This window comes from Mus pahari, chromosome 16 (assembly GCF_900095145.1).
Source record: "Mus pahari chromosome 16, PAHARI_EIJ_v1.1, whole genome shotgun sequence".
Classification (NCBI taxonomy): domain Eukaryota; kingdom Metazoa; phylum Chordata; class Mammalia; order Rodentia; family Muridae; genus Mus; species Mus pahari.
Window position 1 is genome coordinate 59,453,841 of NC_034605.1, and position 24,024 is coordinate 59,477,864.

The 24,024-nt window shown below is 42.2% G+C and overlaps 1 protein-coding gene across 4 annotated transcripts in view; it reads left to right on the forward strand.

Annotated features, from left to right (window-relative positions):
* Nucleotides 1-22,328, forward strand: part of Smad5 (SMAD family member 5) — a 30,808-nt gene extending 8,480 nt beyond the window's left edge. For all 4 annotated transcript variants that reach the window (XM_021215282.2, XM_029547463.1, XM_021215281.2 and 1 more), the window contains exons 2-7: nt 4,736-5,306; nt 8,739-8,990; nt 9,890-10,009; nt 14,310-14,531; nt 17,264-17,520; nt 18,784-22,328. In XM_021215282.2, the coding sequence (XP_021070941.1) occupies nt 4,904-5,306; nt 8,739-8,990; nt 9,890-10,009; nt 14,310-14,531; nt 17,264-17,520; nt 18,784-18,927 (1,398 nt within the window). In that variant the 5' untranslated portion in view covers nt 4,736-4,903 and the 3' untranslated portion in view covers nt 18,928-22,328. The remainder of the gene's footprint in view (nt 1-4,735; nt 5,307-8,738; nt 8,991-9,889; nt 10,010-14,309; nt 14,532-17,263; nt 17,521-18,783) is intronic.
* The last annotated feature ends 1,696 nt before the right edge of the window (nt 22,329-24,024 follow it).

Here is a 24,024-nt window from a genome sequence, read left to right on the forward strand (position 1 = left end):
TGTGTGTGTGTGTGTGTGTGTGTGTGTGTGTGTGTGTGTGTGTGTGTGTCTGTGTCTGTGTGTCTGTGTGTCTGTGTCTGTGTTTCATTTGCAGATCCAAATTGCTGTGAGGCAGGTGACTGGAAGTGCAACCTACCAGGAGCACAAAGTGAAGTAGCCCAAGATCACCACTATATTTATGTTGTGTATTTCACCTATTTATATTAATGAAATGTCTTGTGTTGTTTAGTAATTACTGCTGCTTTTGGGTGAAAAACTCTGTAGTAGCCGACTACATGAAGCAGAGTTTTTACCTCACAGCATCAACACAATGCACAGTGCACCTAGCACACAGCCATTTCCCTAAGTTTGCCATGAGTCAGGGCTGGGAAGGAGAAAGCTTGCTTTAGCCACACACCAGCAGCATGCTAATGAGATACACTGCTAATTTCATTGATACTTAGTTATGTATATCAGTTTTTCACCCAAAAGCAGAAGTTTGATCACTCTGTGACAGTGATAACTGGTCAGGAAAGTGCTCACTTAATGTAAAAGCACTTCTTGGAGTTTTGTTTGTTTGTTTTGTATATTTGTTTTTAAGAATTAGAGTATATACCTTCAATGATTCATCTTTTTAAATGTACTTATTTGTATTTTATGTGCATTGGTATTTTGAATGTGTAAGGGTGTCAGGTCTTCTGGAACTAGAGTTTTAGACAGTTGTGAGCTGCCATATGGGTGCTGGGAATGGAATCCAGGTCCTCTGGAAGAGCAGCCAGTATTCTTAACTACTGAGCCATCTTTCCCTCCCCTCAGTTCTTGAATTTTGCTGTGAAAAGAAAATGCTTAATTTTAAATTATGAACAGGCATGAATTGTTAAGATAAACAGTGAATGAATCAATGCAAATGATTACATTTAATTTTCCTCATAGAATAGGTAACAACATCCTTTAACATGGCATTAACAGCATTAACATTAAGTTTTTATTTTTTAAAAATATGTGTAAAATATGTGTAAGAGTCAGGTGTGCTGGCTCATGCTTGTTATCTCAGAACTCAGGACAGGGGCAAGAGAATCAAGACTTCAGGGCTGGTCTGGGCTACAAAGTGAGACCTTAAACCAAAAATATCCTAAATGTCTATATTTTACATCTTTCTGTCATCTTTGTGTGTATGCATGTTTATTTGTGTGTGTGCACTTGTATGTGGATTTGTGTGTGTGTGTGTGTGTGTGTGTGAGAGAGAGAGAGAGAGAGAGAGAATCTGCCTGTGTGTATATGTGTATATATTTCTCCTAAAGATTTCTGTTAATCTTTTCAAAGTCAAATTACTCATGAGTTTCTTGGAAAGAATATGTTTTATAATACTACCATAAAAGTAGTAGATTCACAAACCTCAGTATTCACATCCAGACCCCAGGAACAAATCCACTGGGCCCTGTTGCATTGCTCATGTGCATCTTGGAGGCAAAGGAGACCTTGAGTCATGTTGGTGTTTATACTGCTTGCTGTGTGTGAACGATCATGTCTTTTATTTCTGATCTGGGAGACACTTAGGTCCCTTGTTGGCTTGCAGAGGGTGAACTTGAAGTAACTTAATTGACAGTAAGTAGGATATTGAGTATGTCATTTGATGAAGCATACCGATCTTACAGGTATCTGCCTGTAATCTCATGTCTTCACCAGATTAAGATACAATTTCAAGCTCCATAGAAGATTTTGGAACCCCTTCTTAGGACCACTTGAAGTCTCTACAGCACTCCATCAGTTTTGTCCACTTTTGAATGTCATAAGATAGAATAATGTGATATGTAATTTTTTTCGTTTTTATATCTGAAGTCTAGTCATATTTAGTGTCTGGAGTGATATATTTTATTGTATGAATTCCATTTCCATGATCTGCGACTTTTACATACTCTGGACATGTACTTGTCTCTTCAGTTCACAGCATTCATTTATGTCAGACAGATACCTGGAAGTAGAATTGGTGGGCCATAGGGATCATTATTCAGTATTAGTGTATCCTGTCAAGCATTTTCTAAAGTGGCTAAGCTGCAGTATATGAGAGTTCTGTTTGGTCTGCATTATCATGAATATTTAATTGCTCCTCCACCTCTTTGGCATATTAAGAGCCCTTTGGACACAGAGCCTGTAGTGAGTGATATGGCTGTGTCAGGTGGTAGGCTAGTGTTTAGTTCTTTAGGAACCATTGCAGTAATTCCCATGTAGCTGTGCCAGTCTGCAGCGAGCAAGAGTTCTTTCTTCCCCAGTGTTTGCTGTTTTCTTCATGACAGCCATTCTGTCTGAGTAAAATAGAATCTCTCAGTGATTTTAGTTTGTGTTTTCCTGATGGCTAAAGATGTAACACTCAAAAACATTTATTGGCCATTTGTATTTCTTCTTCTTTTGAAAACTGTCATTTTACTAGCCTGCTTTTTGATTGGGTGATCTTTCTGGTGTTACTATTTATGGCTCATTATCCTAGGGATCAATCCGTAGGCTGTGTCCTTGCCGAAGAGTTTCCCGCAGTTCTGTAATCTGTCTCCTCACTCTGCTGATTGGTACCTTTTCTGTCCAGAGCCTTTTAGTTTCCTGTCATCCCATTTATCCATTCTTGGGCATAGTTCCTGTGTTGTTGGACTCATTTTAAATAAGATAGTCCTCATGTGTATCTATCTTAATGAGTTTTATCTGTGGTTTCCTCTAGCAGTCTGAAGAGTTTCGGGTCTTACAATTCAGATCTTTGATCCATTTGGAATTGATTCTTCTGCATGTTAATATGTAAATTTCATGTTCCATTTGATGAAGAACATTTCTTTTTTTCTAGTATATGTTTGGCTGTTGCAGTGTGGGCTTCTTTCTGGTCCTACATTCCACTCCGTTGGCCCACATGTCTGTTTTCCTGATAGTAACCTAGAGATGGAGCTCCGCTGGCTCTGTGGGATGAGCTGAGGCTGAGTGCTGTGGGGCTTGCAGCATTCCTTGCTCCTTAGGGTCGCTTTGGTTATTGGAGTCTTTGGCATCTCAGGATCATTTGTTCAGTTTCTGTGAAGAATATGATTATGGGACTGTGCTGCCTCTGTAGATTTAAGGGCGATATCTTAAGAGCCACTTTTGCAGCATTGGTCCTGAGACTATGGCCATGTACTCAGTGTCTTTATAGGTGTGTTTTAGATATTTGTCACCGCTTTAGTAGGTTGAGTTCTCACTTTTTAAAGCTATTGCGAATGGTTTCTTTCTTGGCAAGTTTGGTATTGATATGAAGGAAAGCTACTGTTTTGTGTTTTGACTCTGGATCCTCTTACTTTACTGATTGTTTAGCAGATTTAAGGATATTTCTGGATATTTCTGGTAGAACACTCAGCATTTTATAATTATAGGACTGTGTTATCTGGAAGTTGGGACAATTTGACACCTTTTTATTTGTGTCCTTTTCATTTCTTTCTCTTGTCTTTGTGCTCTAGCTAAGACATTGAACATTGTTTTTTGTTTTTTTTTTTTTAGATTTATTTATTTATTTATTTTATATATATGAGTGCACTGTAGATGTTTACAGACACACCAGAAGAGGGAATTGCTCACATTGCAGATGGTTGTGAGCCACCATGTGGTTGCTGGGAATTGAACTAAGGACCTCTGGAAGAGCAGTCAGTACTCTTAACCTCTGAGCCACCACTCCAGCCCCTGAACATTATGTTTAATAGGAGTGTGCAAAGCACAGCCTCTTGCCCTCAGCTTCAGAGGATGCTCCCAGATTTTTCAAATTTATAGATTGATGGCTATAGGCTTGCTACCTAGGGTCTTCATTATACTGAAGTATGTTCATGCTTTGAGTCTGCAAGGATGTTGTGCACTGTCAGAGTTTTTTTTTGTTTATCTCTTGAGATTATGGTGTGATTTTTGTCTTTAAGTGTTTTTATATGTTGTGTTACATCTGACACTTAATGATATGTGTGTGTTGCTGATTCATGCATTCATGGAATGATACCAAAATGTTACGGTATTGTATTCTTGAGTTAGGTTTGCAAGAATTTTACTGAGAATTTTTGTCTGGTGTTCAGGGAAGTTGGTCTCTATAGCTTTCTTCAGGGAAGTTGGTCTCTATAGCTTTCTTGCTTCTCGTGTTGGGCTCTCACCTGGTGATGCGTCAGAGAATGAGTCTGCTAGTGTTCCTTCCCTTTCTTGATTAAACATTTTTTTATTTGGCGTTTGTTTTCTAAACATTGACCTGCTATTTCACAGCCTTTTTAATTGCAGTTGGTACCACAGTGATCTTTTTACCCACTCATAACACTGGAGTGCCACGGCACATAGCTGCCTCTTGCTGGAGCGTCTTCCTCAGTTAATGTGCTTAAATATAGACATTGTAAAGTACAAACTGACATTTTGAGGAATTGAATAACATTTGTGTTCTAGATTTCCTCAGTATTTTTACTTTTAAAAGTAGATAGGTGACCCTTCCTGGTAATGATATGTGTTAGGCTGTGTTTGACATTTGGTACATATCATGACAAGTCTTATTCTGAGTCTGCTCATCATAGATGGCTCTTTGACCCTCTGCTTTGCCACTGAAGTATTTGTTTCTGAAGAAGGGAGTGTGTAGCTACTGGCATTTTAGAGATATTTTTGTTTTCTGGTTTTATGCTTTTTGTTTTACTTTGAATGCTTCTCTACCTTTATTTTGGATAAAATGTTTTTCACTTGTGCTGACGAGTCTTCTTAGACTAAATCAGGCTCCTTTTGCCCTCTCTTTCAGGACTTGTACTAACAGAAGAAGTCTATGGCACCTGTCAAGTTAAATGCCACTCCCCCCTGCACTTGGACCTTCTGCTGAAGACCTGCATGTGACTTTTCGCCTGCGACCCACGAGTCCTTTTTGTACCTTGACTTTGATTACAGGAAAGTGTCTGAAGATTCCTATCAAATGACGTCAATGGCCAGCTTGTTTTCTTTCACTAGTCCAGCCGTGAAGCGATTGTTGGGCTGGAAACAAGGTGACGAGGAAGAGAAATGGGCAGAAAAGGCAGTGGATGCTTTAGTGAAAAAGCTGAAGAAGAAGAAGGGTGCTATGGAGGAGCTGGAGAAAGCCTTGAGCAGCCCAGGACAGCCAAGCAAGTGTGTCACGATCCCCAGGTCCTTGGATGGACGCCTTCAAGTCTCGCACAGGAAAGGCTTGCCCCATGTTATATATTGCCGTGTTTGGCGCTGGCCAGATTTGCAGAGCCATCACGAGCTAAAACCATTGGATATTTGTGAATTTCCTTTTGGATCTAAGCAAAAGGAAGTTTGTATCAATCCATACCACTATAAGAGAGTGGAGAGTCCAGGTAAGTTTCACTGTACTAAGAATTAAAAACATCAACTTGTCTCTTACCAATATGCATACAACTAGGCAACTAGGCTTATTAGCTTAAAAGGCTGTATCAACCTTTTTAGAGATTCCATCTTAGAAGGAATTCTAGCTTTTCAATTTAGCTTTTGTGAACATTCAACTCTTGACTGCTATTGATACTTTCTCTAGTAGCACCCATTTCCTTTCTGTGGCCTACATGTCATGCTAAACACATGTTCCATATTCACACTAGATCCTTCTCTCCTCCTCTCCTGTTTGGGAACTTTGTTGTCACACACTGTCAATTTTTCTGGCTTTACATTTTCCTTCTCTACATGTCTTTTTCACTAAATTATTTTTACTTCATGCGTGTGTGTATGTGTGTGTGTGTGTGTGTGTGTGTGCGCGCGCTTATGTCATGGGACATGTGGAGATCAGAGACAGCTCTTAGGAGTTGAGAGGGAGGTCTTTCCTTACTCATTTCTCATTCTTCAGTGTCTAGAATAATACTCTTTTCTAGGTACAGTGGTCAGTTATTTTTTTTTTTACAGTGAATTAATTGCATAAGCTGATATCTTAGTCCTTTTATTGCTTCTTAGCAGACTACCACACAGGCTGGATAAATTCACGCAACTGTAAAGAATTAAAAGCAAAACCAACTCGAACCTCCCCAATTTGCATGTAATTTGGTTTACTAACTAAAAGGTTACTTTAGCCTTTGTTAAAGATTAATAGAAATTGTGGAGGGTAGACAGTTCAGGATTAAGAGACCAGAGGTGAGGGTCTTAAAATGAACTCTCCCCTAGAACAGTAGAGTGGCATGGGTGTGAATGAGCCAGAGAGGACGCAAGGGAACGAGATGTACAGAGAAACCTACCTTTAGTTTTCTTTGGTGCCAGCATCAAAACCAGTCTTGTGCATTTTAAGCAAGTACTCTACTATGGAGCTACACCCTAGCCCAAGCAACCTGTTCATGTAACAAAGAGTTCACTGCCACAATGACATCATCTCATTACTTCTGGTGAGACCCCACCTCTCAACATTGCCACTTTGGGAATTAAGTTTCCAGCTTGTGAACTTTGCAAGATAGATTCACTACCACAGCTGAGATACAAGTTGGGTTCTTAGTTATTTTAGTTGCTACATAATAACTAGCCACACATGTGGTAGTTTAAACCCAACACACATGTATTACCTTATATTTTCTGGAGGTTAGGCATTAGTCACCTTAGCAGCATCTTTTATGAGTTTCTAGTCAAGGTGTTGGTCAGGGCTGGGTTTATCTCAGGAGTTCAGATGTGACGAGATTTAGTTCCTGTATAGGGCATTGGATGCTTGCTGGTGATTGGCTGAAGACCGCCTTCATTTGTTTTACTACACGGCCTTCATCCTCAGTAGGTCACCTGTATATTTGCTCTTGTACTGCCATTCTCTCTAACAGTAGTAGATTTTCTCTCTACCAGACTATCTATGATAGCATGCATGCATGTGATGATGGTAAGAAGAGAGTTTTCCTGCAAGAGAGCATTGAATTCTTAAAAGCTTCCCCATTACTTTGCCCATAATTCTGTTGTTTAGGAGCAAGTCATAGGCCATATGCTGAAGGGGGAGGTTTATCCAATTACATGACTATCCAGACTCTGTCTTCCACACTGGAGGAATTGTAAGCCTTGTGTAGTTGAATGTGGAGGCTAAAAGACTAGTGACCTGAGTTATTGGTTAACATTAACTATGAACGTTAGAGCTGCTGCTCTATATGTGAGGTGGATCTCAGTTTCTTATGAAACCCAAGGAGAGCTATAATATGAGGGAATTGAGGAAGAACAGGGCATATTTAATGGAGGAATCTTTTCTGAAAACTTCTCAAGCTAAGTATTTGCTAGCAATCCATCTAAGAATTGTATGTCTTCCTTCTCACAGTGGGCGTGTGATGACGGTGGGCAGCAGAACTGTCTTTCTTTTAGTCCACCTTACCATTCCATATGAAGCACAGCAGTGGTTATGATACATTAACTTTGGAAATGTCTTGCTAGTTCAGCTGATGGATAAATAAAACTATAGAACCCTCATGCTTGGCCGAAAGTCTACACCTCTCCTGGGGAAGGGGTAGCTTCACTCAGGAGGGCTAGCCTAGCTAGGGTCCCTCCTTGACCAGCTAGGGACAGTAGGTACCTCTCCTGGTCCTGTACTAATAAAGGAGGTCGTTGGTGGCTGGCTGCAGTGAGCAGGGAGCACGGGTGGACAGATGTGCTTTCCTAACTCTGGTGTTTTCTCGTGGAGAGTTAGAGATGGAGAAAGCACCGACATCCCACAACAATACAGTCTATGTTTTAATGTTGTAGACAAAGTAGCTAAGCCTTAACTTATACAAGAGTGCACAGAGTGGCATGAGGAAGTGTCGCAGAGAGAAAACAATAATGAAAGGTATGGTGAGCATGAAAGTAAGGCCAGCTGAGATGTGCCAGGATCTGTTTGACTTGAAAGATTTATCTGTTGGCTAAGGTTATAAGTCCTGGAGTTATGATTTTACTATATATTTATTACCTGTAACCTCAGGTAATAGAAATTACAGAATCTTTCAGCTGGATAGTACTACTATTAATGACCTTACAGAGTTGTCGGGAGATTCGGTGAGTCGGCGTCTATGCCAGTGCTTAAACATGTTCCCCAAGCTAGTTTGAAATGAAGGATCATTTCTCCAGAGAGATCCAAGCAGAGCATATGGGGAGTGGGCAGAGAGGAAGTGTTCACACACAGCTACTTAGAACTGAAAACTGCGAGAGTCATTCGAATAAACAGTGGAAAAGGACTACAGATGAAGTTGTATTTTGAGGGCTGATTTTGAAGGAAAGGCCTTTTCACTCTGGAGAATTGTTGCTTCGTTGAGGAGGCCTTACCGGTTCAGTTCTCTAAATGCTAAACACGAGCCCTCTGACTGACTCTGAAAGTGGTCAGCGTTGGGAATGTAGAGTTCTCAGGGTTCCACATACTGACCTCAACTCATCTGTAATCTTACATCTGTGTAGATCAGTGACTGTCTCTTCCCCACCTGTCTGTCTCTCTTCACTCCTGGCATCCTCAGGTGACGTCCTCTTGGTCCAGTCAGGTGTTAGTATTTTCACAGTATTTGGTACTCTGCTGGCTGGACATGCACAATTCTTGAATTCTCGTAAGTTGCATTAAGTGCTTATTATGGCTGTCTTTTAAAATGATGTATGCACTACAGATGGAGAATGCAGTCCTTTATGAACTTCCTGCTTCCAGAGTCCTTCACACGGGCTGAATGCTAAAGGTTTTAGGGTTTGGTTATGACGTAAATACAAATCCAGTTTCTGCCCCTCCTAACAGTAAACTTTAATCACCACCCCTTAAAGGTTCCTGACTGGCTGTGACTTGTTTTTCTGATTGATGTTTGTTTTTCTTTCAGTCTTACCTCCAGTGTTAGTGCCTCGTCACAATGAATTCAATCCACAACACAGCCTTCTGGTTCAGTTCAGGAACCTGAGCCACAATGAACCGCACATGCCACAAAACGCCACGTTTCCCGATTCTTTCCACCAGCCCAACAATGCTCCTTTTCCCTTATCTCCGAATAGCCCCTATCCTCCTTCCCCTGCGAGCAGCACATATCCCAACTCCCCAGCAAGCTCTGGACCTGGAAGTCCATTTCAGCTCCCAGGTAAGACTTTACTGATAGAAAAAATGATCTCCAAAACTAGGCACTTGTTTTAAGTGTCAGTCTTCTGAGTGAACTATTATTATTATGTAAGATCTTGCTGTTGATGACATATTCTTGAATTTATTTTTCAAGTTCCTTTATGTTTAAAAATCTGAAAATTGGGGAATTAAGTCCAAGTTTTTAATTTGCTGTTAAGAGTTATCTCAAAAACAAATGTGAATGCTTCATCTTAGATTTCAGTGCCATATATAACTCTGTCTCAAGATACCTCATAACCTTGAGGGCAAAAAAGAACTTCTCTTCAACTTTATAGTTACTGAGAAAAGTAAGTCTAACTGTAACATTTGCAAAAAAAATTCACAACTCTGAGTGTTAGAAGCCCAAAGATTTTTATTAATTTAATAAATAAAATTAATAGATTTTAATGCCCATTTACTAGGGCATGATGGTTACTGGGGACATTGCAACAGAATGAAATAACTGTTGTTACTGTTAAAGCAAACTTGGAGTGACACAGCAGTATGTGATGCTGATGGTACTGTAAAATCTCCTGTGCTGTGTGCACTAGGTGATATGTAGCCTCAGATTGCTGTGCAGTAGCTGCAGTGTCTTTGAACATAGATTAAAGAAAAAAAACTTGATCTTGTGTTCCATGTTAATCCTGGTATCCTGGATTACCAAGGGACTGAGTAATACGTACGCTGATAATAGGTCTGCAGGGGATGCTATGCGTGCTCTTTTCTGCTCTTGAACAGTGCATGTCCTACATCTGTATGCGCTCAGTAATGAATCCTGCTGATAACCTTGTAACTTAAAACATGCTTTTAGAGTAATAGCTTTGGGCAGAATGAAGACCTTAGTCTTCGAGGAATTGATGTGTCTCATTCTCTTTCTCTTAGCTGACACCCCTCCCCCTGCCTATATGCCACCTGATGATCAGATGGCTCCAGATAATTCCCAGCCTATGGATACAAGCAGTACCATGATTCCTCAGACCATGCCCAGCATATCCAGCAGAGGTGAGAGCAGTGCTCTGTTGTCTCTCGTTGGGATTATGTTTACTTCTTTTAACGTCTTGGCCACTTTTCTTTACTTTTTTGCAGTGCTAGGAATTCAACCCAGGGCCTCATACTCTAGGTAAATAATCTCCCACTGGGTTTTTCCAACTCTTGCTCACTTGTGAAAGAACCTTGACTATAAAGTTGATGTGAGTTAGGTTAGTGGTTTTGGCAACTATGTGAAGTTTGGGATCAAAATGTAGAGATTTTTTGTTGTTTGTTTGGTTGGTTTGGTTTTTTACCTATTCTTTTTGGTTATTTGTTCTTTGTGAGATTTATATCATGCACCCCAGTCCCACTTGTCCTCCCCTCCTATACCTACCCTCCCACCCTTGCAACATCCCCCACAAGGGAGAAAAAGATCTCACCCTGGAAGTTGTAGTGTGTCCCAGTGTGTCCCACAGTGTACCCTTTGTCCACACTTCTCCACTTCCACTGACTCGTCCATGTGGTGCGAGGCTTCTTTCTCTTAGCACGACAGCCTTGAGACCAGAGTCTGTTGTATTTGTCAGGTTTCAGTTCCTTAGGTGAGCAGTATTCCCTTGTGTGTGCCACCTTTGTCTGCCCACTCTCCACTGAGGAGCTGCTGTGCTCTGCCCATCTTTGCACTGCTGTGTAAGCTGTGGCAGGCACTGCTCAGATGCTGCCCCAGGTCTGCAGCTCTAACGGAGTGGAGATTGTGACTCTGCAGTTATGCTAGGCTGTCGGTTGGATCACAGTGCTCAACTTTTCTGTATTCTTGCTTATTTTCTTTTTAACTGTTCTGTTCAAATTGAGAGTGAAAGATTTGAGTCTCCAACAATTAGGATAGAATTGTATCTGTTTCTACTTTCAGTTCTTTTGATGTTTGCTTCATGTATTTGGGGACTGTTGTTAAAATGTTGAGTTCAGTAATAGGAATACATTCAGCATTGTGCAGCCATTGGCGCTCTCTGCTTCCAGAATGTGTCATCCTCCTGCATAGACTCTGCCCATTATGAATTTCCCTATTTTCCTTCCCCCAGTCCTCATCAGTAGTTACCCACGTCCTGTCTGAACTTTCCTATCTGGGTATCTGATCTAGGTGGCTTATCCAGTACCTATATGTCCTTCTGTACCTGGCTTCTTTTTGTTTGCTTGGCCTTGCCAAGGGTTATACATGTCACAGTATATGTTCAAATCTCATTTCTCATTAGGGCTGACTACATTCTAGTCTATGGCATGGCACCTATGTTTTGTGTATCCACTTATCTGTTTATGAATACTTACTTGCCTTCATTCTGCTTTCTGGCTGTCTCATAGCAGGCTGTTATTTGAGTCTCTTTGTACAGTCCCATCTCTCTGAATGCTACATATATTTGGGAGTAGAATTTCTGTTCTGTGCTAATCTTGCTTAACCTTTGAAACCACCAGACTCCGTACAGCAGCAGCACTGTGTTCCCAGTGGCACTACATAAGCATTCCCAGTCTCCTACATCCTGACATCCTTGCCAGCTTGCTCTCTGCTGTTTGTCTTTGTCCATGCTCTTCTTGCTTCTAGTCATGCCTGAGAAGTCAGTGGGGTAGTGCATAGGAGGTTTTAGTTGACAAATAAGAAAGGGTGGTGGTGTTTTTTCCCACAATGTTACTTACCATTGTACATTGGTACATTACCATCTACATTGCTACAATCGTTTTTACAAGATCAGATACTAACACTGTAGGTGCTAGGAAGATGTCTCTGAGGAAAGTCTTGCTGTGCACATATGGGGGGTGGGGGCCGAGTTCAGATTGGCAGCATTCATACAGAAGCCAGGCACACAGCACACCTTTAATCCCCACACTTCTCCCCCAGGGGAAGGCACTTGGAGACAGAAGAATCCCAGCAAGTTTGAGAGCCAGCCAGTCTTCCAAACCAAGTAGCAGACAGCCTAAGGGCCCTTCCTCACACAGCACTTATTCCTGTAAGGCAGGGGCAGTACTGACTGCTGTAAGGCAGGGTCAGTACTGACTGCTGTAAGGCAGGGGCAGTACTGACTGCTGTAAGGCAGGGGCAGTACTGACTGCTGTAAGGCAGGGTCAGTACTTACTGCTGTAAGGCAGGGGCAGTACTGACTGCTGTAAGGCAGGGGCAGTACTGACTGCTGTAAGGCAGGGGCAGTACTNCTGTAAGGCAGGGGCAGTACTGACTGCTGTAAGGCAGGGGCAGTACTTATTCCTGTAAGGCAGGGGCAGCACTTGAGCTGTCCCTGGCATTCACACATACACCACAGCACACCACAGACAAAGTAAAAAGATGCTGCTATTTACCCATTCTAAAGATGAGTGTGTATGAGTGTGTGTTACTGTGATGGTAACCACAGCTAATGCTTACCTAATGGTGAGGAACTAGGTTTTCTGCAGTACTGGTTTGCTCAGAACTTTACTTAGTTTTTTTAGTTCATCTTTTTGTTTAAAATAATCTTACAGGTACTGATGAAAAATATTTTTAGTTGCTGGAAAAGAGTTTTACTTGACTAAGGCTGTATTAGTTTATTGTAGACCTGTTTCGGGTGTGCTGTTGCTATTGCATTGGGAATTGTGTCCTTCCCAGAGTGTTAGAGAACCCCTAAGCCCCGTGGCGGTATTTGGACATGTGGGCTTTCAGGACGCAGGTGGGTCTGAGTGAGGCCAGGAGGAGTGGCCCTCCTGGTGTGGTGAGTATCCTTATAAGAGGAGGTCCCTTACTCTTTCTCTGTCCTTGAGCACAAACCAAGCAAAGGCTGTGCTAGCAAAGAGTCGTCTACAGCCAGGAAGTGGCCCTTCAGTAAACACTGAAGCTACTGCCACCTTGATCCCAGACTCCCTCCCTGACACAGGACTGTGAGAGCAGAGCTCTGTTGCTTGCATCACTCCATCAGTGCTGTTTACTAGATCATCCTGAGCCACCTGAGAGAAGTTGGTACCTAGAATGGGTGCTGCTGTAGCACTTTAGAGATGCACAATCTGTTCTTTAGCAGGAGATATTTTTATGCAAGAGATTGGCTGGTTTCTCCTGATTGCTACTAATAATATATTAAAAAGAAAGATTAAAGGGGGGGGGACCTGTTACTTTAAAAAGAACTTAAGATTTAAGAGATTTTTCATTTTCTACACATTGTAAATAATAATGTGTGCTTGGAGAGAAACTTTGAGATTGACATTTGAGAGTGATTAGTGTGGGTGTGGAGTATGGACCTGATTAGTTCCCTCCGTCAGGAGCAGTTCATTTGACGTGAGGGTACACAGGTGGATGGGGTAAGCGAGCCTGTTAGACTTTTCTAAGACAGGACATTTTAAGCTGTTGGTTGTAAGCTCAGAAGAGCTGTCCCTAAGGGTGATTGTTTCATCAGGGGCTGAGCCGTGCATGGGCTGATGATGCTTAGAGCAACCTCTACAGGACACTACTTACCGCAGCCTTGCCGGTGTGGACTAAGACTCTGGGGACTTGGGAGATGAGATTTATGTGAGATGGGGTGAAATAGTAATGGACCTATTGTTAGTTTCTCTGATTATGTTGAAACCTAACCCTCGGTATAATGCTACTTAGAGATAAGGCCATTTAAGAGGCTATTAGGCTTAAATAAATTCCTGAGATTAGGGTCTTTGAGATACAATTGTCTTTACATGATTAGATACAGAGGCCAGGAAGCTGGCTCTGTGTTTAAAAAGCGCTTGCTTCTACAAGCCTGCCGACCTCATTTCGGATCCCTGGAACCACTATACAAAGAACCGTTGCCTATCTCTGTGTTTGCAGCACTTTTGCAGTAAGATGGAAGTGGATACAGGAGAATTTCCTAAATTTCAAAGGTCAGCTAACCTGGAGTATGTGGTAAAGCAGAAACAAGAGAGACCCTGACTTAAAAGAAAGTAGAAGGCAAGAACCAACTTCTAAAAGTTGTCCTCTGGTCTCTTCATCTACACGCACACACACCTGCACATTTGCATTCACACTCGAACGCTCATACACGCATGCACACTCTACTAGACAGCACATCTGCTGATACCTTGATAGCTGAGCCTCTAGAGCAGACTGTGAGAAACAATTGTGGTGGTTTTGCTATTGTTGTTTTGTCTTGGATTTAAGCCTCTCAGTCTGTGATATTTTATTATAGCTGTCTGGAGCAGGCCAATGTAAGTTGCCTTGGACTCTAAGCCAGGATGTCAGTGAAATTTAAATGAAGTATCTATTTTCTTTGTCACATAATGGTTAGGACAAATGGTAAATTTACAAAGAAGTTGGTGTTTCAGATAATCAGTTATTAAACCTCTCTTGTGTTTTCAGATGTTCAGCCTGTCGCCTATGAAGAGCCCAAACACTGGTGTTCAATTGTCTACTATGAATTAAACAATCGTGTTGGCGAAGCTTTTCATGCATCTTCTACTAGTGTGTTAGTAGATGGATTTACAGATCCTTCAAATAACAAAAGTAGATTCTGCCTGGGATTGTTGTCAAATGTTAATCGTAATTCAACTATTGAAAACACTAGGCGGCATATTGGAAAAGGTAATCTTGTCGTTTCTTTTCATTCAGTTGAATTAAATCATGTTTTTGTACTAGCTGGATACAATTCATTGAACTATCCAAAAAGTCTTAAGGCATGGCATTTACCTCAAGTTGCAAATATTAAAGAATGTGATTAAATAAAGATACAGCTAGTCCTCTCTTTTTTATCCTGCTTAGGTTTTGTTTCTAGTACTGAAGATCTGAAATCCTATAATTCATTTCTTGAGTATTTACCCTAACAATTAGGACAAATTAAGTTAGGGCCTAATTGGAATATAAGGGATAGAAATTTACCTTGTTCACAGCAGTATCCCCAGTAACTAGTACATTGCATGCCTCGTTCTCTGTCTGTCTGTCTGTCTCTCTTTCTTTTACTCTCTGAATGTATACATATGTATGTATATATGTGTGTGTGTATATATATATATATGTATATGTATATAAAATCTTTGAAAAATATGTGCATGTTAATGAGGGAATAGAAATGTAAAATTATTGAACTTGGAGTGTTTGTTCCTGTAAGATTAGCACAGTATGGAGGCAGTGGAGTTTGGGGTGGAAAATAGAGTGAGGATATCCAGAGGCCTCATGCATCAGTTTCCCTATAAACCAACATGGATCTTGGTTGGCACACTTTGCATACTTCATGGGATGCAGTGTCATACCTCAGAGGGTCTGCCTCTGTAGGGTGCACTGCATGTCCCAAGAGCAGGGCTGCCTGGCTTGTGTGCCCCGCTGTTCTGTGCTCCTTTGATTTACATCTTAGTTGGAAATGTTAACAATGGCAGATAACAATAATTGTGGTAGGTTTTCTTATAGATAAGATTCAGAAAAATAATCTGAAGCCAGGTGCAGTGGCTTACACATGTAATCCCAGCACTAGGGGGGCTAAGGCAAGTAGGTCCCAAGTTCAAGGCCAGCCTGGGCTACATAGCAAGACATTCTTAACACAAACAAACAAATAAAAATACTCCAAACAAACAACAAAACAATGTGAACAGTTTTTATTGATTTTGTTGTCAACTTTTCCTGACCTTTTTTGTGAACTGTGTCTCCTGTATATGTTGTTCTGTCAGATCCCCTACAGTGAGATCATTTAAGGGACATCTCTTTGGATCAGTTTTCACTTACTTGCCAGTGTTCCCACTCCAGAGTCCATTTCTGTTTACTCAGAGGCAAGCCACAGTTTCTTAATACCATATGCTGACACAGTTCTGTGACTTGTATTTGAATAGAGATTTACATTTATGGAGATCCTGCTAAAGTAGGCATCTTGTGTGATCATAGACAATAATGGAAATGTGTCCATTGAGGGCAGTCAGTATTCTCTCTTGTCTACAGTATGGCCATTGGCAGCATGCTGTCTATGAGTGAAGCAAGACTGTGTGCTTCTGAGCAACAGACTGTGACACCCGTTTCCTTTATAAAAAAAAATAAGCAAGCAAACACAAAAACAGCAAATCCTCCTATCCCCAGAAGCACACAAATATATTCTATAGAAGCATATATGTTAGGGTATTATTTCTGTCAACAGACGTCATGACCAAGGCAGCTCTTACAAGGACAGCATTTTATTGGGGCTGATTTACAGGTTTGGAGGTTCAGTCCATTATCATCATAGCGGGAGCATGGTAGAGTTCAAGCAGACATGGGGCTGGAGGAGCTGAGAGTTCTTTATCTTTATCCAAAGGAAACCTGTCCTCAGGCAGCTAGGAGGAGGGTCTCAAAGCCATTCCCACAATGACACACTTCCTTCAACAAGGCCACATCTCCTAATAGTGCCACTCCCTGGGCCAAGCTTATTCAAAACACCACAGTAACTCAATGTGTGCTGCATTTAAAAGGATATACAGCAAATTTGTAGCACTGTTTACCTGTGGGGAAGAAAATCTTGAAGTAATTCTTAGATATATTGGAAAAGTATTTTGTGAGTCAGCTTTTTAGTAATAAAGCTTAAATTTTACTATTATAACTGGTTTCTCATAAGTATATTTCTAAAAAACTTTAAAAAGTTATATTATTTTGTGTGTATAGGTATTTTGCCTACAGGTATGTCTGAGTATTGCATGTATACAGTGCCTTTAGAGGCCAGGAGAGGGGCATCTCCTGGGACTGGAGTTAGATGGTTGTGAGCCTCCATGTGGGTGCTGGCAACCCAATATGGGTCCTCTTCAAGAGCAGCCAGTGCTCCTAACTTTTGAGCCATTGCTCCACTTTCATTTAAAAACAAACAAAACCAGAAGGAAAGAGAGAAGGTTTTTAAAAGTAAAGGAAAATGAGCCTGCTATCTTAAAACTTTCTGTAATCTGGAATCACGTATGTATGTCTTGGTTTCTGTGGGTAATGATTAAAATGCGGTGGTGGTTTTCTTTGTTAGCAAACAGGGTGGAAAACATCACTAAATAACATTTATGATGATTTTTAAAAAAGTATTCATAAAAAGAAATGTTAAAGAGCATCTTTTCCTTTCTAGAGAAACAAATGGTGGTGAGAAAAGGGAACACAAACCCTGGGGTCAGGCAGTTTACAGACCTGCCAACTCCAGCCTGAGGCTTGTCCCTCTTGAGTTGTGGGGATCATTCTTGGCTGCCGAAGGCCATCTAGTGGTAGTTGTAATCTGAGCATTACTGGAGTTTGCTGTATATCCTGGGTGCTTTGGTCGCACTCTACGTTGTCTGTGGCATCTCACAACGGTTTGCTAAGCCATCTCCCTTGTTGCCTGTCTCTTTAAGGTGTTCATCTATACTACGTTGGTGGGGAGGTGTATGCTGAGTGTCTTAGTGACAGCAGCATCTTTGTTCAGAGTAGGAACTGCAACTTTCACCATGGCTTCCATCCCACCACCGTCTGTAAGATCCCCAGCAGCTGCAGTCTCAAGATTTTTAACAATCAGGAGTTTGCTCAGCTTCTGGCTCAGTCAGTCAACCACGGGTTCGAGGCTGTGTATGAGCTCACCAAGATGTGTACCATTCGAATGAGTTTTGTCAAGGTGAGTAGCTATGATGTATAATGTGACTTTAGTCATTATAAGTGTGTATACATTATAAGAAATTATTAAATGAAGTTAATCAGTGTTTTTGACTCAATTTCATACATTTAAGTAAAATTTTTGAATTTATCACTTTAACCATATGATTCATTTTGTAATCTACACATAAGATCCAAGATTAATTTTAATAATGGGTAGATATTCGATTTGCAAAGTATTTCACCTAGTAGACTAAATTGTTAGTATTTAGTATTAGCGTTGCATTTTGGCTGGCTCGGCTTCTCCTGCAGTAAGGCGGCAGGGACACTTACAGTACTACACCGCTTTACTTGTGTCTCAGGCCTGAGGCAAAGGGTTTATAAAGCCTGCCACTCTCATGGCTTGATCTCACTGAACGTTATAAAGATTGTGTCTCATTAACAAGATGCTGAGAGACTCAAAGTGGTGAGTTTCGGCAGTTGGAAGCGCTCCTCCTAGGTCAGGAACAGCAGACGTGGGCTTGTTTGGTTTGGTTTTGATTTTGGCATGTAAGCCCAGTCCACAGTTTCCTTGCTGTTTATCAAAGGTCTGAATTTACTTTCTCTCCCTCTTTTGAAGTGTGGCTTTTTTTTTATTATCTGGTTCCCCTACTTCCCCATTTCTCTTTCCTCCATCCCCCTAATTTCCCTAGAGCAGAGCTACTATAATCAGCAGGACAGAAAACTTGATAAATCAGGAAAATGAAAGTTAAACCAAAAAAAAAGAAAAAGAAAAACAGAACCCCACATTTTTCAGTTCTTACCCGAAGCTCACTTTATCTGGTTAGTTTCTCGCCCTTAGGGATAATGGCTTGATGGGACTCTGGCATGCAGGGAACTACACGATGTGGGTTGGTCAGTGTCCACTCTGTCTCATCAGATACAAGCACGCAGGGACAGGGGCCCCAGCCTGCCCCGTGAGGCGTGGGCTTTACTCAGTGAGAATGTGTATCACAGCAGGGCATGATTTAGCTGTAAAGGATCTTAGTCGGGAGCCTTTGTAACAGTGAACGGTGTTCTTAGTCCTGTAGGTCTGTGTCTGAGAAGTTCTGTTGCTTGTTGAAGTGTTGAATACTGCAACTGTGTCTTTTAATACCATGTGAGTGCTTACTGGCTTTCTGTAATTGTTTAGTTTAAGTAAGTCTTATGTGTTTCTACAGTTAAGCTTTTGATTGTTAAAGTTGGTGTCGACCGTTGACTGTTGACTGTTCAAGAGGGATTTGCTTTGCTGTCTGTTCATTTCCAGGGTTGGGGAGCGGAGTACCACCGACAGGATGTCACCAGTACTCCATGCTGGATTGAGATTCACCTCCACGGGCCTCTGCAGTGGCTGGATAAAGTCCTTACTCAGATGGGCTCTCCGCTGAACCCCATTTCTTCTGTTTCATAGTGCAGAAGGATTCTTTTCAACTATACTTTTAGTGGACTTGTTTTAATTTTAGAGGAATTTCCAGTACAGATGCTGTGAGCTGACATGGAAAACAGATTATTTTTTCTACGTAATTGTGACCAACACATTTGTATTTTATGATGATATTACATTTGTTTGTATTCATGTTCATTGTGATTAACTTTCAAAAGTATTGTAAACGATGTAGAGTATTTTGCCCCTGTTGAAATGTTTAGCATTGATCTTAAACTGGAACGTGCTTTTGCTTATTGTCCCAACAGTTTTTAAAATTGTTATTTTTTTTACAAAGTAGTACATCACATAATGAAATTTTATCCTTTAAGAGAACATACATTGTGGAAAGCAGTAGACGATATTCCTCTGGGAATTTCTTTGCCCTTCCACCTTTGATAAAGCATACATTGTTTGCAGGACCTTAAAAGTAGGGCTTGCTTAAAGGAAACTGTTGAATCTTATTTGAAGGACACTACAGTCCTAACGTGTTCAGTGAAAGCAAGGTGGTAGATTTCTGGATGTCATGCATTTACATTTAATATAGATAATATTCATCAGTGTAATGTGACTTCATGGCATATATCTTTTGTAAAACATTTCCTTCTTAAAAATCTCAAGTATTTGTCATTTACTCAAATTTGTCATAAGTTCTACTTAGCAGCTAGTTACTGTGTGCTCTGTGGCCTGGTTCAGCATAGTTTGCTGCTTTGGGCCACTGATTCAAGAACTCTGATTTTACTGTGCATTAATCTTTTCATTTCGCACTTTTATGGGTGAGTGTCTCAGTGTAGCCTCTGGTAGAATACTGTTGGGTGACCCGGTCTTAGCTCTCCTCCTCGCCGCCTTGGCACTCCTTTGTACAACACTACCACTTAGAGAAGACAGCTGCAAGCTGTGCTGCTTTTTCTAGCCTTTAACTTTCTATTTAGTTTATAATGTTGTTCTTCTATAGCTCCAGCTAAGGTGCCTGTTAATCCCCTACAGTGTTAGGAGTGTTATGATATTGAAAGGTTATGTATGAACACCTTTGCTCTTTACCAGGCTTGTCATACAAGGACTTATGCACTCTGGCCATCAGTGGCTCTTTGTTGGCCCAAGAGTGAGGCTGTTGGTGTAAATGAATCACAGCAGGGGTTTGGGATAGTTCATGTCGCATCTCATACAGCAAAGAGTGTGGCCTTGTCTCTCTGCATCTTCATGCTGCCTCTTCCTTTTCATCCTTTTAGAGCCTGCATGGATGCTAATCTCCACAACACTGTTGGATGTGAACACTCTTAAGATACCCATTTAGTTCTCTGTGCCTTGTCCTTAGGACTCTTAGCCACTTTCTAGGGAGCAGTTATGGCCTGAGAATGAAGACACTACTTTGTTAAAGAAAAAGGCCTAATTTGCCTATCAGAGTGAGAAAGTTTATTTTCAGGTGCCTTTTGAAAATATACAGAGCCACTTTGTTCTTCTGCTGAAAATGTTATTTTGGCTTGACTTTTTAGAGTGCCATTCCTGCCTTTATGAGGAAAACAGCTTTTTTTGTGTGTGTGTGGGGGGGGTGATTACTTTTTCGTTTTCTGTATCATTATTTGCCTTTCAGAGTGCTGCCATTGGGTGGCTTTGCTCCTTCAGAGGGGGTTCCTTGATGGCCTTCAGTAGCTTGAGCTGTAAACATAAGTATTCCATAGCAAGTGTGTGTCAGCTCCATGAGAGAGAGATGTCCGCTTTATAGCCGAGTGCAGAAACCGTTCACTGTGCCTTTATGTGGCAAGCTCCTGGCAGCCTTTATGAACAGGTTTGTAGGAATATGTCTTGAGTTGAATGACAGGTAGTATATGTCTGTGAGCTCTGCTGAAGTCTGGAAACAAGGGCCTTGCCTGCTCCTTTTTTCAGCAGTAGGTTACATGTTGTCTTTCCACAGCCTTGCATGTCACAGGCCTCGACCTTGCAGAGTCTGTACAGTGGCAGGACTGAAGCTCTGCGCTGTTCCGAGGTTCATGGAGAAATCCCAACCTGTTCTGTGGTCAGTAAATGGAGACTGTGCAGTCTCCCTGCTCCTGTCCCGTCCAAGGAGATACATACATCTGTGGGTAGGCAGTGCTCACAGTGAGGGGAAGACAGCAAGTGTGGACTGGACCGCAGAGGGCAGGGAGTAGGGCCTCTGAAGCCACCACCAGATCAGACCAGTGCCAGTCTCTGTCTGAGATGGGGCCCAGACTGGCCTTGAGCATGTGGAGTTGCTGAGGGTGGCCTTCAGTTCTCCACCCTCTGAAGTGCTAGGAGGCCAGGCATCCGCCATCATACCCAGCTTCTGTGGGGCTGAGGACAGACTCAGACTTTAGGTGTGCTAGGCACGTACTCTGCCAAGCCAATGACGTCCCTAGTTCAGCAGTCACAGTTTTAGTCTACAAGATACATTAATATCTGCCAGGGAACAAAGATAGATTTGTAAATAATAAAGATTGCCATCAGTTTGATAAACCGTGCAAATGGAAGAATCAAAATCTCAGCGATGAATTACGGTAACAGGATGCTGGCTAGAAAAAGCAGGGCTAGTGTACCTCCAGCGTGGTGTGATGCCCTCGCTCATGGCACCTAACTGAACTTAAGGGCTGTAAGCAGGCGTGCTGTGGGCCTTCCAGAACTAGAGAAGATTGGAGGAGGAACTAAGTTTTAAAATAGCAAAAGTTGGGTAATGGTGGCACATGCCTTTGATTCTAGCACTCGAGAGGCAGGGGCTAGCCTAGTCTACAGAGCAACTTCTACACAGAGAAACTGGCTTGGAGGAAAAAAGGAAAAGAGCAAACAAATAGAACAGACTAGGAATCCTTCTGCCCCTTTCTATGTTTCATGGTTGCAGGTGTAAGAAAAGTAACTGTAGATGTGGCTGAATTTCTAAGATGAAACCAGTAGTAAGATTGCTAAATATAACACTTCAGCAGGCTACACTAATAATGCAGACCATTTGCACGTTAGACACCCTTTGGGGATGTGAATGACAGTAATACTGCGATATGAAATGAACTGTACAAGTAGCGCTCGGGGTTACCTTACCGTCTCCCTAGTGCCTGAGAGGACTCTGGGAGACATTTACAGCCCCTGCCGGAAGCGCCATTGGGAGGAGAGAGTGGATGAAGAAGTGAAGTCTTACTGGTCCAGGACACGCCTGTCAGCCATGTCATTTGTGCTCCTGCCACCGAGAGCACTGAGAGGCTTGGCTCAGTGTCCTCGCACCTTGTCTGGTCACGTCCCTGGCAGCACTCGGGTCCCTGTCACTCACTGGTCTCTCTTAAAGTCCTGTCTCTTTGCATCCTGAAGATTCTCAAAAAATTACTATTTTTTCTTTCTTTTTTAAAAGTCTTTGTTATTTTGTTGTTTTGGGATACAGTCTCTTTGTACAGTCCTGGCTGGCCTGGAAATTGCTATGTAGGCCAGCCTCAAACTTGAAGTAACTCTCTTGCCTCTGCCTTTGGAGTTCTGGGATTACAGGCACGCACCGCAGAGTACAGTGAACTCTGATGGCTTTTAAAATTAAGCCCCTGATGAGGGTTTGGTTTTAGATCCATTAGCTTTGTCTGAACCCCTCTTTGTCTGGCCGAGTAAGTCCTCTGCTATCTGGGATCTTGGTAGACATGTGTGTTCTCAGTATACATACAGATAAACATTGGTTGTTTATAGGTGGCCTCGGATATTTGGTAGAGCATCTTTTTTTAAAGTACTCTCCAGCTAGGTGGCTATTTCTCTCACAGCAGTAGGATTTTCCCTTTAGGAGATGCCAGTTCTCCGTCTTTCTAGTGAAAACCGTGCGTTTATGGGGGTGAAGACTAAGGCTCTGGTTCTACACTAACAGAATTCTATTTGATGGACAACTTGGACAGTTCCGTGGTCTTGGGTGGATTCCAGTGTGCTAAGAAGGATAACAGTATTTAATAGCGTCATCAGGCCTTGCTCATCTCCCTGTCTAGGGCTGTAGGTCAGTGCTAGAGCACTTAGCAGGCATCGAGCCCAGTGTTCAGTGCCCAGCACCGCACAGAACTCAGGATATACCTGTGCTGAAACTGAAGTGACCACCTACAACCGCATGGTATGCCAGAACCACAGAAAGGGGATTCACAGTGACGTGTTCAAGCTTGGAACTGGTGACGGTTGCTGTGTAGGAATAACCTCTTCCTCAGCAAAGAGAGTACCAGAGCAGAGTGTCCTCAGAAGAGAGCGGCATAAATAGCCATCCTTTAAGGATTTGTTTGAAGTTGCTCTTTTTAAAACGTTGAGAATTTTGTGTGCAGTTGGGCACATGCTTGCCCTTCCCCCACCCGCCATAGTCCCGCCTCTGACTGTGAGCTGGTGTCAGCTATGACACTCCAGCTAGGTCCGAGAGCCTGAGGTCTGAGAACACCGTGCAGCTACAGGCCATGCAGCTACATGCCTGCTGTCTTGGTGCTGCTGCTGCTCCGTTCTGAGAGAGGAGCCTCAGGCGGGACAGTCAGGCAGTGCGCTCTTTACCGCCGCTGACAAGGCTGCAGTTTGACTGTCCTTACCTAAATCAGGTAAGAACGCGATTACCGAGCAAGCGCTTGTGTTCACCAGCCTGCCCTCTCCGAGGCAGACGCTTCGCACGTGGATGGTGCAGAGCAAAGGAATGGCTGCACTGTAGTCTGCTTCCTTCTGTGTATGGGTTCTGCTTCTGCTTATGTCGTAGGAAACTACACTAGCAGCGTGCTTCAGCTCTGATACTTATAAAAATGTATTGGGTTTTACTGTATTGTGTTCTCAAAGCCATAACTCTTAAGAAATTTGGTTTTTTGCATATTGTTTGCTAATACTTTGTTTTAATAAACCTCAAAATCTGCTTACAGTGTCTCTGTTTATTTTCTTGTACTTTGCCTGCCCCCGTGGTCCACATAGTGGTGATCTGAGGAGGTGAGGCTGAGCCAGAACCGTCAGCGCTGTTGGCAGGAGGTGTGTCGACCCGGCGTGCACACCTCCCAGTGCATGGGCGCTCTGCTCGGAAAGACCCGGTTCCATTTCTATGGCGCTTGCTAGCTTCTTCCCTTTTGTGTGTTTTGTGTTGCTGAAAGACTGAGGCCCATTCTG